The sequence below is a fragment of the Labrus mixtus genome, chromosome 4 (assembly GCF_963584025.1).
Source record: "Labrus mixtus chromosome 4, fLabMix1.1, whole genome shotgun sequence".
NCBI classification, from domain to species: domain Eukaryota; kingdom Metazoa; phylum Chordata; class Actinopteri; order Labriformes; family Labridae; genus Labrus; species Labrus mixtus.
The window spans coordinates 17,963,467-17,979,638 of record NC_083615.1 but is presented as its reverse complement, the minus strand read 5'-3'; the positions used below and the strand labels follow the sequence as shown (position 1 = coordinate 17,979,638).

Below are 16,172 nucleotides of genomic sequence, written 5' to 3'. Positions count from 1 at the left end.
GAGGGGATTCTGGGGGCTTTGAAGGCTAAGGGGAAAGTTGAATCAGGTCTTAGGGTCTTAATCATGCCATTCCCATTCTTCTATTTTGGCTTTTTGTAGAAAATGAATATATGTATTCTAGAAAAAGTTGTACCATTATACCCCTTATGCTTTGCTAATTCATACAGGAATTGTGACCCTCAATCTTGGCCAGTCAGTTTATGTCTGTATGCTAAAGGTGTCCCACAGAGCACTGGTGGATTTTTTGTGTTGATTTCCTGTCAGACTGGTTTAGGTGCTGAACGCCCACTTTGCAGTCTGAACCTGACATCAAAGTCTGCCTCTATTCCATGGAAGTTTACTCACAGCCTGTCTGCTATGCACCGTTAGAGCCAATATCCAGGAATCCACATGACTTCATGACATGACAGAGTTCTCTTCCTAAAAACACACTGAAATCATTATTATCACTGTAGCTCCTTGAGGACAGTGATTACCATAACCAAGTGTTAATGGGTACATGGAGAGATTTTAGACTTCTGTGAAACAAGACCAGTAAAATTAGGCTGTATCGTTATTGGTGTCATCGTTGTCTCATGTTTAGCAGCTATACTGGAAGGCAGATAATCATCTAATGCTAAATAAATAAATAACTCCATTTTACAGCAACTGCTGAAGTAGGGGGCTCTACAAGGCACTGACACTCCATTTTCTTACTCAACAGAGATCGTTAGCTTGTTGTACAGAGACGAGATAATGGTGCATAAATAATATGAACATCCATGATTGAAATGTTGAGCTTTGACTGGTGTCAACACCGGAGAAAAACTCCCCTCGAGCTTTTAATAGACGAGCCTCTTGAGTGTTGAGTCAACAGCTCGTCAATACAAAGCACCAGACTTCAGTTTGTCCACCTTCAATACAAAAGCTCTAGATGTCACACTGTAACAGGGAAACTGAAATTAACAGAGCAAAGAATTAAATATTTAACATCCAACGCTCGCTGGCTCACAGTCACAGTGTTACTCCGAAAACCTGTCTCTTTCCTTGTAGATCTACAAGTCAGATTTATTAGTTTGGAACCTTACAAACATATCTCAACTAGCATGTAATAAATGAGCCTCTCCAATGTTGCTATTTGGACACAGCCTATCGTCGTCATGGCAACAGTTGAATACACATACTCCTCATGCTAACAGTTTGCAAACAACGGGCTGAAGATGAATTACACTTATAATTTGCTTTTTTCTGATTCATTTTTTCCTAAGTTAATTTACTGTAACACACAGCGTCCTCTCCTCCCTTCTGACTCTGGGGTCAAGCTGTCCCAGCGATGAGAGAGATTCACTGTTTGAGTGGACCTCACATTCACAGCCAATTGTTCTGTTAAAAAATTTTACCATACAATGTAGGTTCTCTTTGGAGAATTTTTAGACACCTATTACTTCATCCAAGGCATAGAATCAGACTGCACATATACATTTTGGTAAGATAAAGCTACCTTTTGTTGTGGCCACTGTGTAGTGTCACTCCAGCCCTGGATGCCTCAGGTGTCCGGTCATTCTTCCTAGTGTGCTCGCAGCGCCATAATGTAGAAGAGTAAATGCTCTTGAACAATCAGACAGAGACGTATGGCTTGTGAATCGAGGATCTGTTTATTTCTCTTGGAGCAGTTCTTTCATAGCATCCCAATCATCCCGTTATGGGCAATCATCACACTGAGCAATTAGAACATGTGTGCTATATAAAGACTATGTCCTAGAGGTTTCTTGGCCGGACAATTGGTCTATTACCAGGAAAGGGTGGGTGGGTATGTGTGTACGTGTATCAGAACATGACCTTATGACCTGGCTAAATTCAGAGGTTAGATACTTATTGGTTTGTGCCTGTTGCTGTCCAAATTGTGTGTTTCTGTTATGATTCAACCTTTAAAACTACAACACTAGCAGAGTCAGAATTATCCAAAGTCCAATAATACTACTGAACTTTTTCAGTCGACATGGTTCTTTATCTTCTGACAACGTCTTACCCGTCCCCCCTTGGTGAACAAAAGCACATTGTCGAAGAGGCGGAGGCATTAGCTGCACCTTCTGTGTTTTACAACAGTGCAGTTGCACGCAGAGGCCTTTGGGGGGCGCCAAAGTGCACCAAACAAAATTCCCTCTACGATGCAGTTTTAAAAGTTGATGGTTATTTTGGCCGTCGTGTTCATTCTGATATGTTTTTAAAACTATTCAGCTGTTTAATCATCATTGCTTTACTTTTTTTTTCATTCACAGACAAGCTCTGAAGACAACATGAACTATGCCGCCATCATAGACGGTATCAACAGCGTGAGCCGACACGGTACGTCAGTTTCTTTATTCTGCCTTCTCTGCTTGTTTCTTCTTCTGTGGTGTCTAATGATGCAGTCTCGTTCTGCCATCCAGGAAAGATTGCAGAAGTTTTACCCTTCACGCCAAGAGGCCTGCTGCCAAACTCCACAGAGAAATATTTCATCTACAATGGCTCTCTGACCACGCCGCCCTGCAGCGAGACCGTGGAGTGGATCGTCTTCAAGAACACAGTGACCATCTCTGACGAACAGGTGAGGAGCGGGATACCCGAGTGATGAACCCACAGATTATTATTCTCCTTCTTAAACTTGCATCAAAGATCATAAAGCTCTTAGTCAGGCAGCCTAGCAAAATTATGGGGACACGCCAGACAAAAATTTTTCCACATTTTCTCCATCACCATAACTTTAAATTTTGGGGGGGAGCCACTTCATCAAGATGGCGGTTCCAAGATGGCGACCATGTGAAATCTCCAAGTGCCAATATGTCTTCCAAGCCACTTAGAAAGTCAATCTTGGGGTCAATATATACATTACATACATACATTCTGGGTCAAGGAATGCATTAGAATACCACCAGATGATTATTTGTGCCAAGATCAAATACATATGTTAATTTTGTATGTATTACATCATTTTCCTTGGTTCCTATGCGGTTGGACATGAATTAACCCTTTGAAGTCTGAGGCTATTTTGGCCGTTTTGCTATAATTGTCATTTTACTTATGTATACTACATCAAAAATGTTTACCATATAAGTGCCTGGTATCATTTTTTTCAGCACAACCTCACCTTTATGATCTGACCATTCATTAGTCACCTGGAGATCCTAAGCTGCCTGACTATCTGATTGATTTAGGAACGTTAATAATCAACCATCAGAGAAATAAGTCGAACGACGATCAGCAGTTATGTAAAAAGATCGCAGCGCTATACAACAAGTCTATAAACCTGGTGTGGTCCTTTAAGAAGGAGACGTCAGTGCCAAGGCTTCTGTTTAAGATGAAAAGACAAGCGACACAATAACAGAAAATGTCCGTAAACAACCTTTTAGAAATGTGTTCAAAGAGCTGAATGGAGGAATTATCATACCAGAGCTCAGGAGGCACGCAAGTGATGGGTGAGGCAGGCTGTCAACTGAGTGTGTGTGTGTGTGTGTGTGTGTGTGTGTGTGTGTGTGTGTGTGTGTGTATGTGTGTGTGTGTGTCAGCCTAAATACCGTAAAGATCTTTTGTGAGTCGATATTAGTTGGATGTAATGACTGTGTCTGTATGGCTGTCAATCACAACCCGCCCAAGGGCACTCACTGACTCTCAAACAAACACACACACACACACACACACACACACACACACACACACACACACACACAAACACACACAAACACACGCATACAGATACAAAATTGCACTGACACGCACAATAGCTTTTCCACAGAAAGGTTTGAGTGTGACGCCTGCTGAGGCCAGACGTCGTTTTCTCTAAACACACAGCTTTCTAAAGTCTGCTTCACTGACACTCTCATATTTGTATTTCTATACTTGTGAGGCTCTTTAACCGGATACACCACATTTTGGGCTCAGATTGTTACTTTTAGTGTCTAAAACCAGAACAGAGAGGATCCCTTCAGAGATAGACCTTTATGCTGCAGAGTGAAACGCTTCTTTGACACCAGAGACAGCCAATATTCTCCTCTCTTCACACCCACCAGACTCCATTCACAAACTGATTTTTGACACTGATTTTACCTCAAACAACATCAAAGTTGTTTGTCTACTGCTGCCTGCCTTTTTTTTTTTTTTTTTTTTTTTTTGTGATTTTTCTTCAGACATCACTGATATCTATTTAATGTGTGTACACAACACTTATGACTGAAGCTTCAGCAATAACTTTATGATTTTTTACATATTAAAGTATCCATCTCGTACCCGCGCTGCTGCAGGTTTTCCAGGTTTCTCCAAACCTCTGTGACGTGTCTCAGCTGGTCCCACATTCCAGCTCCGGTCGAGCTGCCAGAACTTAATGCTTTAAAGTCAGGACGTTAACAACCGCAGAAGGCTTTAATGGGCCCTTAGCGTATCTCTGCTGCAGTGTTGACTTCAGTGTGTGAGAGTTGTGTAACCACAGGGCAGTGACTCACCTGGGCAGGTACGCAGGAAGCCTGCAGGTCAGAGGACCATTCCTGCATGATTCACGGCTCCTGCACAACCATTCACTTCTTAGAGATCACACTCTGAGTGTTATTTTAGTGTGTGTGTTTTTTAAATCCATGTGTCTGAAAAGTTGAATGGGAACATTTTTCCAAACATTATTAAGATAGCTGAGTAAAACCAAAGTTTGTAGTTTCAGGAGTTAAGAAACAAAGTATTTAAGTTCTGAAAATAATATGTTTACTCACATTTTTTAACATAAATAAATAAATAAATAAATATTCTATTTATAGTTTCTACAGTGTCAAAAGTTTTCCTCTCATTGTTTTACATTGGGTAAATCAAGCGGCAATCTCCGGTGTTGAAAAGTGATTACTATGTGGAAGTGCAAAATCCTGCAGTTCCTCGAGTGTCACTAGAGGATCGCTGCTGAAGCACAGGAAGTCACATACACACCCATTCTAAAAAGCCTGTTTTTACAGCAGAGATTAACATGTTTACAGCCTGGTTCAAAAAAACAAACAGGTCTAATTAGCTCATGTCTCGATCGACACACACTGTACAGGGGGTGAATGTTTTGATGACTCATCCGTTTTGATTGGATGAAGGACAAGAGTTATTCACAATAAGGCGTGTAGCTGACCTGATTGACAGATAGGTGCAGTGTAACGGTTTGTCAGGAGGTTTAAAACCCTGTTTTTAACCTCCTGACCCCCTGTTGTTAGGTTGACTGAAAGTTAGACTGAGACAGCATTTCCAGCATGGAGACCGCCATCGATGGGACTCCAGCAGACGGGTGATGCAATCAGGCTTCAGACATTCATATTTACAGTCTATGGGGACAAATTTCTGTGCTTCGGGTAGTTTGATCCATTTAATGATGCCACTTTGGACTTTTGGAAATTGTTTATATTTTAAACAGTTGTTTTTTACCCGGCCTGAATCAAGACGGGTAGAAAACAGCGGCTTTTACAACAATGCTCAAGATTTCTTTCAAACTTTCCCTCTTTCTCCTGCACCATTGAAGCTTGCTGTATGTTATCAGTTTATTCACATCAGACTTTAACTCTGTTTCCTGTTGTCTTTGTTTCTACTTGATGTGACTCAGCTCTCTCTGAGGCTAAGCTAAGGCTGCTGTTGTTCTGCAGTATCTAACGGTTCAGACGCTGGTTGTGTTGTTGCAGCTCGAGATGTTCTGCGAGGTGATGACGATGCAGCAGGCCGGATACGCGATGCTGATGGACTACCTGCAGAACAACTACAGGGAGCAGCAGCCGCAGTTCATGGGTCAGGTGTTCTCCTCGTACACAGGCACAGAGGAAGTCCTCACACCAGGTACAACGTCTGAATCCTGCACCTAACCTGTTTGAGGGTTAATCTTAAAGGAGCAATATGTAACTCTGACACCTAGTGTTTAAAATGGGTACTGCAGTCTAAATTCTAAACATTGTAGAGAACTGTCTCCCCCCGCCCCCTCCTCTCTAGAGTCGATGTGCACACAGGTTGCCATGTGGTGGACACTGAAGCTTCAGTGTTTATCCAGCTCTGCATCGGTCTGTAAACCTTTCTGTGTTCTAACCTCTCTCCATTTTTCAAAAAGCATCTCCAATATTGATCCTAGTTTGAGCACGTTTCTGCTCGTGGAGCTTATTAGAAACATGCAGAGGCTTTTTAGGTCGGGTACAATCACTTCTATCTGAACCACTTCTCTTGTCCGCTTCCATCGCTGCAACACCTGTTGGTTTGACCTGATAACTGCTCTCATATCTGGCAAATCCAGGGGCGTCCAAAACGGCCGTGTGGGGGTGCCTTAAAACCGCCTACCTTCTCTGGTCCAAACAAATCCAGAGCATTCAGGACCAGAATCTAAAGTTAGAAGGAGGACATACTGGCTGCTGCATTGTTGTCAGAGAAGACAGCACTTCAACATAGCATGTTTCATTAATGTCTCATCATATAGTAAGGTCACTTTATCATTTAGATCAGTAGAAATCTTACTAATTGGACCTTTAAGTCCTACATTAAAAATGTTTCTACATCAGGAAAACACACGTTAATGTTCCTCATCCATACAGAATCTCCCCTGGCTGCTTTTTACCCTCACAATGACCTCCATTAAAAATTCCAGGTTAATGCTAATTAAATTAAATATGTTACAAATAGATCAGACACAATTGGATCACCAGTGACGGGTAAAAAAAAACACACCAGATGGATAATAATCGAGCTCCAGTGACCTAAATAAAAATCTCATTGACAACAAGAGGAGGTCAGCTTGGTTAACAATCGATTTTTACGCTGGTTGTATTCGATAATTAATGAGGCGGCATTGATCTGTGGTTTTTGGGAGGGCTGGTTTTTGGTGTTACAGACCAGCGGATCATTTAATAAGAACTCCCAGCTGTTCTGTTTTACAGGAACAGGAAGTAAGGTCGAAGGTCGAGTCTATTGTGGAGTTACATAATTAACACTTTTTTTCCATCTTCTGTTGCCAGGGGTCTGGATTTTAGTATGAGAGGTGTTATGGTTTTGATAAGTAGCATGCAAAGTATTGACCAATCACGTATCAGCATGCAGGAGAAACAACAAGCCGCCATAGTGACGTCCGGGCTCCCATCAGGGTCACTCTGAGGACTTATTCATCACTATAAACGAAGTGCATAGAACATTTCATCTGCCTGAAGCTGAGTCAGGAAACTAAATTAGCGTTTAGATTTCCCGACTTCCTTGAATGCATCAGACATGATCGATCCGACCTCTTTTGAACAAATATTTAAAAAGTTGATTTCTTCTCCTTTTGCTTTCAACAAATCTGCATCATGACGTCATTCCTTTGGCAACATTAAGACCCCTTAATGGAGGGGACATCAAGGCAGCTTTATTTCTAGAGCACATTTCAGCAACAAGGAGATTCAAAGTGCTTCACACAAGACATCAAAAGCCTCACGACAAAGGGCAGAAAAACATGTTAGAACAGGACTTTTAAAAATCATTAAAACAAACCTAAATTCACTTCACCATGTTCCTTTAACACTAATGTGTCTCTAGTCCGTATACAATGATGAGAAAAGTCCATCCTCTCCTCTCCAAGCCTTTCCAGAGAGGGGGCGTGGTCAGACACAGCTCATTTACATTTAAAGCTACAGACACAGAAACAGCCTGTTCTGAGCAGGGCTGAAATAGAGGGGTTTATAGGCATGATCAAATACAGGATCAGAGTGGATTTAGAACAAGAAACTTCACACACATGTTTTGAGGAGCTCTGAGACTTATTTAAACTAGTTGAAGAAGAGGAGGATATGTGACCTTTAAATATCAAAGAGAGGAAAGAATAAAAGCAGCTTGAGTTATAATTTAATATCTTTAAATGTAATAGTTTAATGAAAGACAGCTGTAAACAGGTGAGTCTCCAACTTTTGAATTAAAGAACAGAGAGTTTCAGAACACCTGTAGTTTTCTGGGAGTTTTTTGGGTTTTTAATTTGAGGTTTGTTTTTGATTCTTGAGATTTTCTCTGTCTCTGTGTAGCTCCTCATCTGTTCTCCTGGCTCACTCTGCCCTCTAGTGGTCACACCTGAACATTACAGAAGGTCGCCTTTGCTTTTAGAAACATTCCAAGTCTTTGTTTTGATTCCTGAATGGTGTGCGAGCATTTCCTATTTTTAAATATACAAGCACATAAACACATTCATTAGCAGTTTGACAGCCTCTTTTCACAGAGTATGACATTTTCAGTTTGACTCCTCAACGTGTGATCGGAGGTCAAAGTCGGTGTGAGCGGAGGTTTAAGAGGAGGAAGTGTGTCAGTGTTTGTGTGGATGGAGCCTCCTCCTGCCTATTGTCATTGATACTCAGCCTCTTTTTAATCGTTTTTTTAATCCACACAGTGTCTGTCATCTGTGTAATCTCTGCTCCCCCTAATCTCAACTCTGACCCAGAATCATCTTCTGGATCTGATGATGTCACTTCTTAAAAAACACACAAAGAAAAACACGTTGACTTCTGAGTGTAATTTGTGGATCCATGTGTCAAAATGTTCAAATCGCTTCATGCTTGACTGACATTTTCAAGTATTCTATATTTGGATCTGTATTAAAGGACTAATCTGTAAAATGTGTAGTGACTGAATTGATAAAGTAACCTTACAAAATCATCATTGTATGAACTGACCTTTGTGGTAAAATTGAACACAGAAAAAGGCAGAATATTCACATTAGGCCCGGTGTCCACCTAGCGTTTTTTCATTTCCAAGATTGGGTCGGATACAGAGACTGAAGAAAAACGTTTTCCTGCTTGTTTTTCTTACTTCATTCTGGTGTGTGTCTTTCTGTCAGTGTGTAGTTCAGAGCCGGAGAACATCCAGGCAGTGCCTCACAACGTCAGCAGCCTGCTGGTGACGTGGGAGCGGCCCCGGGCGGTGTACGACGCCAGCATCGAGAAATACTCTGTGAGCTACGGACTCGCCGACGCAGAAAACAGCGACCCCTCCATATACCTGACCGACGGAGACCAGGATGTGGTGAGAAAATGTTTACTGAGGGAATAAATCCACTGAGAAGTAGGAACATTTGATAATAGACTTCTATTAGACAGCTTGGAGCTGCCCCCTGCTGGCCTAAAAAAAGAATGCAAGAGATGTTCTTATTGTTATAGAGTTTATGTTGTGATCTCAAGGCTGACGTCCTTCTCTCTCCCTCCACCAGGGGGCGATACTCGATGACCTCATAGCTAACAGCAGCTACGTGGTCCAGGTGGTGGCGGTCTGCAACAACGGGCTGTACGGACGTGTGAGCGACCTGCTGACGGTCCTCATGCCCGACCCCGGTAAGAGCGACCGTGCCCAAGACTGAGCGAGATGAACTGTTTAATCCTGTTTCATAATTTATGATATTTTACAGTTTATATGATTTTAGATTTGATTCGAAAGAGGAAGAAAATATTTATGGAATCCTTTTACTGACAGGAATTAAAAATGAAAAGAGAAACATGTGACATAAAATGAAAATGATCTACATGAAGATATCGAAGAGACAGAGTGAAGTAGAATGTTTGACTCAAACTCTGAACCTACTCAATCTTTTTAAAGCACATACTGACACACAATGTAATCATTTTAAATGAACTATGCTAAATAATGTAATCATGCCATCGAGGTGTACTATATGAAAGGTGCTTTTTTAATGGAGGCACATTTAGTCCTTATCTGCGCTGTCAAATGATTAACATTTCTGAAATTTAACTGATTTATCGTGATTAATCACATTATTAATCACATTTGAATTTCCATTATTTCACATTTAAAAATAAAAATTGTTGGGTTCTTGTCTTTAGCTGAGAGTACTTTACTTGCTGTGTGCTTTTATTTTGAAATACAGTAAGGCCTAGTTTAGCACAAACACTGGAATCAGAAGGAAACTGCTAGTCTAGCTGAAATCAACCATCATTGACAGAAGGTTTGACTACAAGGTTCACCGTCTTATTTTACAGGAAAGATTTCTGAAAGGGTTTTATTTATTAATTTAAGTTTTAGAAACATTTCCATCCTCCCCTCAACCATAAGAGAGAAACATATTATTGATGTTGTATCAATGATATATATTTGATCCTCTTTAACACACTCTCCACCCTCCCTTCTCTTCACTCTGGTTTTATAGTTTTGTGTTTTGTGAGGATGTGTTGTTTGACTCGTCGTCATCTTCTTCTTCTTCTTCTGTGGTTTTTTTCTTTTTCACTGCTTCATGCGTTTCTCTGTGTACTCTTTCTCAAGTCCAAACACAAGTTTTCATTACGTGCCGTCTTGTTTCCTTCCGCCTCTCAAAGTAAGAGAAATGTCTGCATGTGTGCACCAGCATTTTTTTTCATGTAACACTGGCCTTCAGTGGTAACCATAGTAACCTTGTATCTTCACTTGAACATCATATTTAATAAACAAATGTGTCCTGTTGCAAAAGAACTGAAAATCCCCTGCATCCTATTTCAGTGTCCGCTTGCATGAACGGGTCAAATTCTGCAACATGTTGGCGGTCTACTTCACAGTTTAATTTGTTTTGTTTGTAGCATCATGTATGCTAAACTAACATTGTGAAAAATTGTGCAACTGTTCCTTTTATTCCACAATAGTCCTGTGTTAAATTAACAAATATAAGATCGCATAATGTCGGATAAAAAAGTACTTCTTTTTTTTCTTTGTGATGATAAAGATCACTTTGTTAGCTTAGCGCTTAGTTAGCTTCCAAACCTTTTTAATCTGGGTCCTATTTTCAGATATTTTGGTGTAATCGACTTACAGGTATGACATGTTTTGCTCCCGTAGAGAAAATCTCAGCCTGTCAGTAACAAGTAATTTCTTTTTTTTAGTGGATGTATTCGGTTTACTATGATTGCCCCAAAGGGATTACATGGCAGACATAAAAGCCCCTTGATCGCATCAACTGATGCAATCTATTTGTGGAGTTTTGTACCCATATAGATGCTGACTTATTTTTAAAAAGGGCCCAGGTTTAAAAAGAAAAGTAGCTGAGCTTAATTTGAATATTTCCAACTTATATTGAATCAAATAGTCTGAAATACAGAAAAACATTTAATCGTTTGAAAGCTGTGAAATGTTTGATATTTGACTTAAATAGTTTGTAACACATTTTAAGTTTCTGTTGATCAACTAATAACTTGTACGCTAAATTGTTGTCTCCGTAATTTACATTAATTTTTAATGGAAAATATAAAAGTCTTACAAGCTTCTTGCGTTGTTGTGCACCAAACCCTGAGTCATCCACCTCATTCCCAGTTCATTAAACTTGTAAAAACCTCACCTCATGCTTCACAAACCAGTTTGATCTGGTGCTCCATGATGTGTGATTTACCGCAGACAGGTAAGAGCCACACCCCCTCCTGACCCCCCACCCCCATTCCTTCACCTGCCTGCTGTGTGCCGTCCGTCTGAGCTCCGTCGACACATGTGACCTGGCATTTGCAAATTACTCTTCTTTGTTTTAAGGAGTTTGTTATAATCCCTCGTAGATGACACTCAGGTGGAGTTTAAAGGAAGAATGTGCGACATGTTCCACATAAATATATCATAAATCAAGTCTATCCAGTGTAAATGTCTCTCTGAGTCATGACTGTCTACAATGAGGGAGAAGCTCGAGTCCCGCTGGCTGTGTTGTTGTCAGAGCCGTGTTTACATGGACGGGAGGGCCGGCTTCTCCCCTTGTGTATAAAAGTTGTTTTAGTCAAGGACTAGAGAGAAGAAGAAGAACATACTCACTGATTATTTGGATGTCATGTAAGCTTTTTTTAGTAACGGTCTTTCCGTGAAGCTACGAGCTAACTAAAGAGCGCTCACGTTAGCATGCTAACACAACAATGCAGGACACAGGCAGCAGCTCAAGTCTAGGACAATTTTGTGCGCTAAACTCCTTCGTCTGAACACTAGTAGAGAGGGGTTGGAGGTGTGTCTCTGGAGGAGAGCAGAGGCTTCAGTATGGAGGAGGTGTGGCCAAACAGCAGTTTGTTTTGGTTTCATGCTGGTGCTCAAGGGCGACACCTACTGGATAAAACAGTTGCACATTCTTCCTTTAAATACATACAAATTTAAGATTATCCGACAGGAAAGATCCAGAGTTTTTGAAAGATTTTGTTAGTAGGCTTGGTATTTTTTTAAAGGGAAACATAAAAAAGAAAATTGTTTACTTGCAAATGCTGATTGATCAAGTTTGTGTGTGTGCGCTCTCTTTGTCTTCTGGGGAGAAAAGATGCATGAAGATCCAAACGTGTCTGATGTGTTGCATGATTTAGACTCTGTGTTCACTTTTAAAAATTCTTTAAGCTTGAGGTGTTGTGTGTGTTCAACCTCTCCCTCATTCCATTTCATCTCTTTCTCATTTCACACATTTACATCCAGAGTGCCTCGTTTTTATTATTCAGCTTCAGATTTCAGTTGTTTGATGAAGTTTTATGTAACACAACTTAACGGATGAATTATCTTTAAGTTTCTCATGAACATTAAGAAACAGCGTCCCAGACAGTTTTTACTCCCCCCTGGTCTTCTCTTCAACCTGTTTTTACCCTTTTTATCACTTAAGAAATGTACATCAACATGAACTAGTTTGACATTTTGTAGGAGCTTTATTTTTTGTTTATTCTTGTTTGGTGTGACTAATGGAGAAATCTGTGCCCTTTTTTTCCAGACAAATTTCAAGATCCAGATTCAGATGAATTTAACGTCGAGGTAAGGATGCCTTTTAGGAACACATTTAAATAAAGCTGTATTTATTATCCGTCTAACTATATGTTATGCATCATCCTCTGATTAGGCCTTTTATTAAGATTTATAAATTTGACTTGATTAAAAAAAACTAAAACTTGGTGTTAAACTTTTTGTGTTGCTTCATCTTTAAGAAAACAACTTCTCAAAGCCGACTGATTTGTTAAATCTGAGTGTGTAAACTTTTCTCTCTCCAACAGGACAACTACGAACCCAATGTGTCCTGGAATGAACCGGTCCAAACCGACGACTACGATCTGGTTTTGATTCCCACAAACCCAACCAGGACTACGACTCCTCGACCGGCCTTTTTACCTCCACCTGGTGTCAAAACAACAACAGCAGAGCCCGGTCAGAGAAAAACCACCACTGACGCACCTCCCTCTGCCCGATCCACCCAGTACGGTCAAGTTTTAACCAACTCTGAAAAGACAACCGGGCGCAGTACCTCCACTTCACCACCAGAGGTCGCCGTTTCACACAGAAACAAAGGGAGCGTCTTCAGTGACGTTGCTCCCTTTTATTCTACAACTACACCTGGTGCAACAACTACCGATGGTGGTCCTAAAAAGCCCAAAGGTGGAGTCAGTACGACTTCTGTTACGTTGACAAGCACAAAGACAAAAGGTGGTAAAAGTATTTCTTCGTACAGCACCACCACGACAACGCTAAGATCTCGTATCAGCGACACTAGCAGAACGACAACACCGCCCTTCATCCAACCAAACACCAATCGAGGCCTTGTAAACACGGATTCAAGAACTCCTGTTTCACCTGGTTCGACCCCCGTGCCTTCCTCCTCGGGTGGACCTGCTCGACGTAGGACAACAACTCCCAGCATGCCTCGTTTTACGTCTTCAACCACTTCTGTGAGGTTGGGTGGTGTTCTCTTGAAGACCACGCAGCCAATGTCCAACGGTGAGAGCCCCACTGTCCTCCCCTTCTCCTCCTCCTCCTCTGCCTCCTCCCCCCTGTGTGACACCGCGGACCCCTCCTCCACCTGCCCGCATGACCCTCCCTCCTCGTCCTGGCCTCTGTCGTCTGCTTCTGCATCGGACTCCCAGCATGCAACGCTTCCTAGCAAAGAGCTGGCTTCTCCTCCTTCAACCCTCACTGCCTCCACCTTGCCCCGCCTCCTCCCCCCCTCACTCCCCCTGTCTGGTATGGAGACTCGCCACGTCTCCCCCGTCGGTGTCGGGTTTGACGATAACAATAGCGATGGTGATTTGTTGTCTGGGTCTTCGTCGCTCTCTTCAGGTGATCCCTCAGTGTTTAGCGACACCCCTCCTCTACAAACGGTGCCCGATCCTTCTGGTGTCACCCTCGCCGAACCCTCAGAATCCTCCTGGGATTTGCTACTGTCAGAGGTCTCTCTCTCGCTCACCCCTACCCTACAACCGTCATTTCTCCTCTCTAGTGACTTCACCCCCCCGGGAACAACTCCAGGTTTATCCCGCTCTGTCTCTGCTGGGTTTGAGGACTCGAGGTACGCCATGGGGAGCACGATAGAGTCATTTCTCCCTGAGGTCAGTGGTGAAGGGTTTCCGTTAGCTAGCGACGTGGAAGCCATGTGCGCCTGTTCTCTGGAGCCGTCTTCCTCGTGGTTGCATGCCTCCTCTCATGCCCCCCTCCCCTCTTCCGCCTGGGACTCTGCTAGCTTAGAGCTTTACTCTAGCGTGGCCTTCCCGCCTCTGGCGCCCTCTGGTGTTGGTGTAGACGACCTTCTTCACTCTCTGTCTGTGGCGGGTTCTGACTCTCCGTCCTTAGATCAGCCTCTCATTCCCCATAGCGCCATCTCGCCCTCACCCTCCTCTTCACACTCCCATAGTGACCTCCCCGTTTCTGTTGCAGCCACAGCGTCTGGTGTCAGGGATCCCTTGTTCTCGGCATCAGACAGGAGTCCGAACCTTCGAATCGCTGCCCTCCCTTCCTCACCCACAGACTCCCCCTTCACCCCGACCCCTGAAGGACAGGCGTTAGATGCTAGCAGCAGCGCCTCAGGATCGGCCCTGTTCCCAGACTCCCAGGAGGGCGTAGATCAGGAGTGGGACAGGGTTCAAACCTCGGCGTCTGGAGAGAGCGTGTCCCCTTATTCTACCAAAGTCACAAGCACCACATCCTCGACTACCGCCTCCGAGTCCGGTCTGTCCCCTGATGATTTGGATGACCGCTCCTCAGCGTTTTATTTTGAGAGCGAGAGCGGTAGTGCCAGCACCTCGGAGGTAGCAGGCACAGCTTCGCCGAGCATCCCTGCGGTAACCTCTGCTCCGCCCTGGTCGCTGGGCGGGGAGGAGGAGAGCGGCTCAGGACAGGGCGAGAGCCTGTACGACAACGAGACGTCGTCAGACTTCAGTCTCTCCGAGCGCACGGAGAGAGAATCAGAGGAAGAGGAGCCAGTCGCAGGTAAAAACGCCGTCCGTGTGGGGGAAAAAAAAACTTGAAATGCCGAGGGATCAGGAAGAGTTCTGGATGTCTAACACACCATCTGTCAACATTTCATCTTTTCCATTTTTATCTGGGAAAGCCAAAGAGAGAGAGTTCATGCATGCAGGTCAAACGTCACCGATAAGGAGCCGATAACCTCGATGAACGAGCAATCCCCATCTTCATCTTCATTTCAGTCGCATTAGCTTTAATACAAAACGTCCATCCATACTTTAAAGGCACTTTTTATTTATTTTATGAGGTCATAAAGGGAGAAAACCATCCCAGCATGCATTCGGCGAGAATACTAATATTCTTTCCGCTTTCTTCTCTTTTAAACACACAGTATGTAAATCCCACAACCAGGGGGCTCTCAATCAAAACAATAACAAAAGATTATGTTGAGGCTGGGAGTAGCAGAGAGAATTCCCATGATTCCCCGCCAGCCTCGACGTCATCTAAATAGAACCCTGATTAGAGGAACCTTTTTAGCTCCTGATTCAGAAGTTACTCTCCCAGCACAGGGGGGGGGGGGGGCTTTGACGTCGGTGTACGTTGATTGGTCGAACACAAGAACAAATCCAGCACCACCAACCGCCATTTTTATATCCAACTGTAAACGTTAGCCTAAAACAGTAAATGAGAACATGGAAGAAATGCAGACGGACAAATGGAGCGATGGAGCGTCTAGGCATTATTGAGTGATGTTGCTCTAGAAACTGCTGGCCCGACTTGTGTCACTATAAGGGTCATATCAGTTGTCACCATGGCGATGAGAATGCAGACAGTGTAGTTCTCAGGGAACTCCTGAGTGGAAAGTTCCTCTCTAAAAGGTCCCCAAACCTGTTCGGTCCTCAAACACTGATTATCACTGCAAATTATAGCAGCAGTCATTTTTATCGTCTTTATTTTGATTCAGGAAACGTGATGCAAAATGGAGGCCGGGCGTCAGAGGCCCCCAAAAATCCTGTGACTAGATATCAAAATGTTCAAGAAGAGTGGGGAATGACATGCAGGAAAGG

The 16,172-nt window shown here is 42.9% G+C and overlaps 1 protein-coding gene and 1 long non-coding RNA gene across 6 annotated transcripts in view; both read left to right on the top strand.

Annotated features, from left to right (window-relative positions):
• The window catches only part of ptprz1a (protein tyrosine phosphatase receptor type Z1a), a 78,118-nt gene that overhangs the window by 42,476 nt on the left and 19,470 nt on the right, over nt 1-16,172 (top strand). For 2 of the 5 annotated variants that reach the window (XM_061037045.1, XM_061037044.1), the window contains exons 6-12: nt 2,259-2,325; nt 2,409-2,566; nt 5,649-5,799; nt 8,798-8,982; nt 9,167-9,287; nt 12,650-12,690; nt 12,927-15,129. In XM_061037045.1, the coding sequence (XP_060893028.1) occupies nt 2,259-2,325; nt 2,409-2,566; nt 5,649-5,799; nt 8,798-8,982; nt 9,167-9,287; nt 12,650-12,690; nt 12,927-15,129 (2,926 nt within the window). The remainder of the gene's footprint in view (nt 1-2,258; nt 2,326-2,408; nt 2,567-5,648; nt 5,800-8,797; nt 8,983-9,166; nt 9,288-12,649; nt 12,691-12,926; nt 15,130-16,172) is intronic. The other 3 variants (XM_061037048.1, XM_061037046.1, XM_061037049.1) reach the window with 3 other exon arrangements.
• LOC132973574 (uncharacterized) lies at nt 9,330-10,076 on the top strand. Its single transcript, XR_009673014.1, has 2 exons — nt 9,330-9,451; nt 9,483-10,076. It is a non-coding gene; the product is annotated as an uncharacterized LOC132973574 (long non-coding RNA).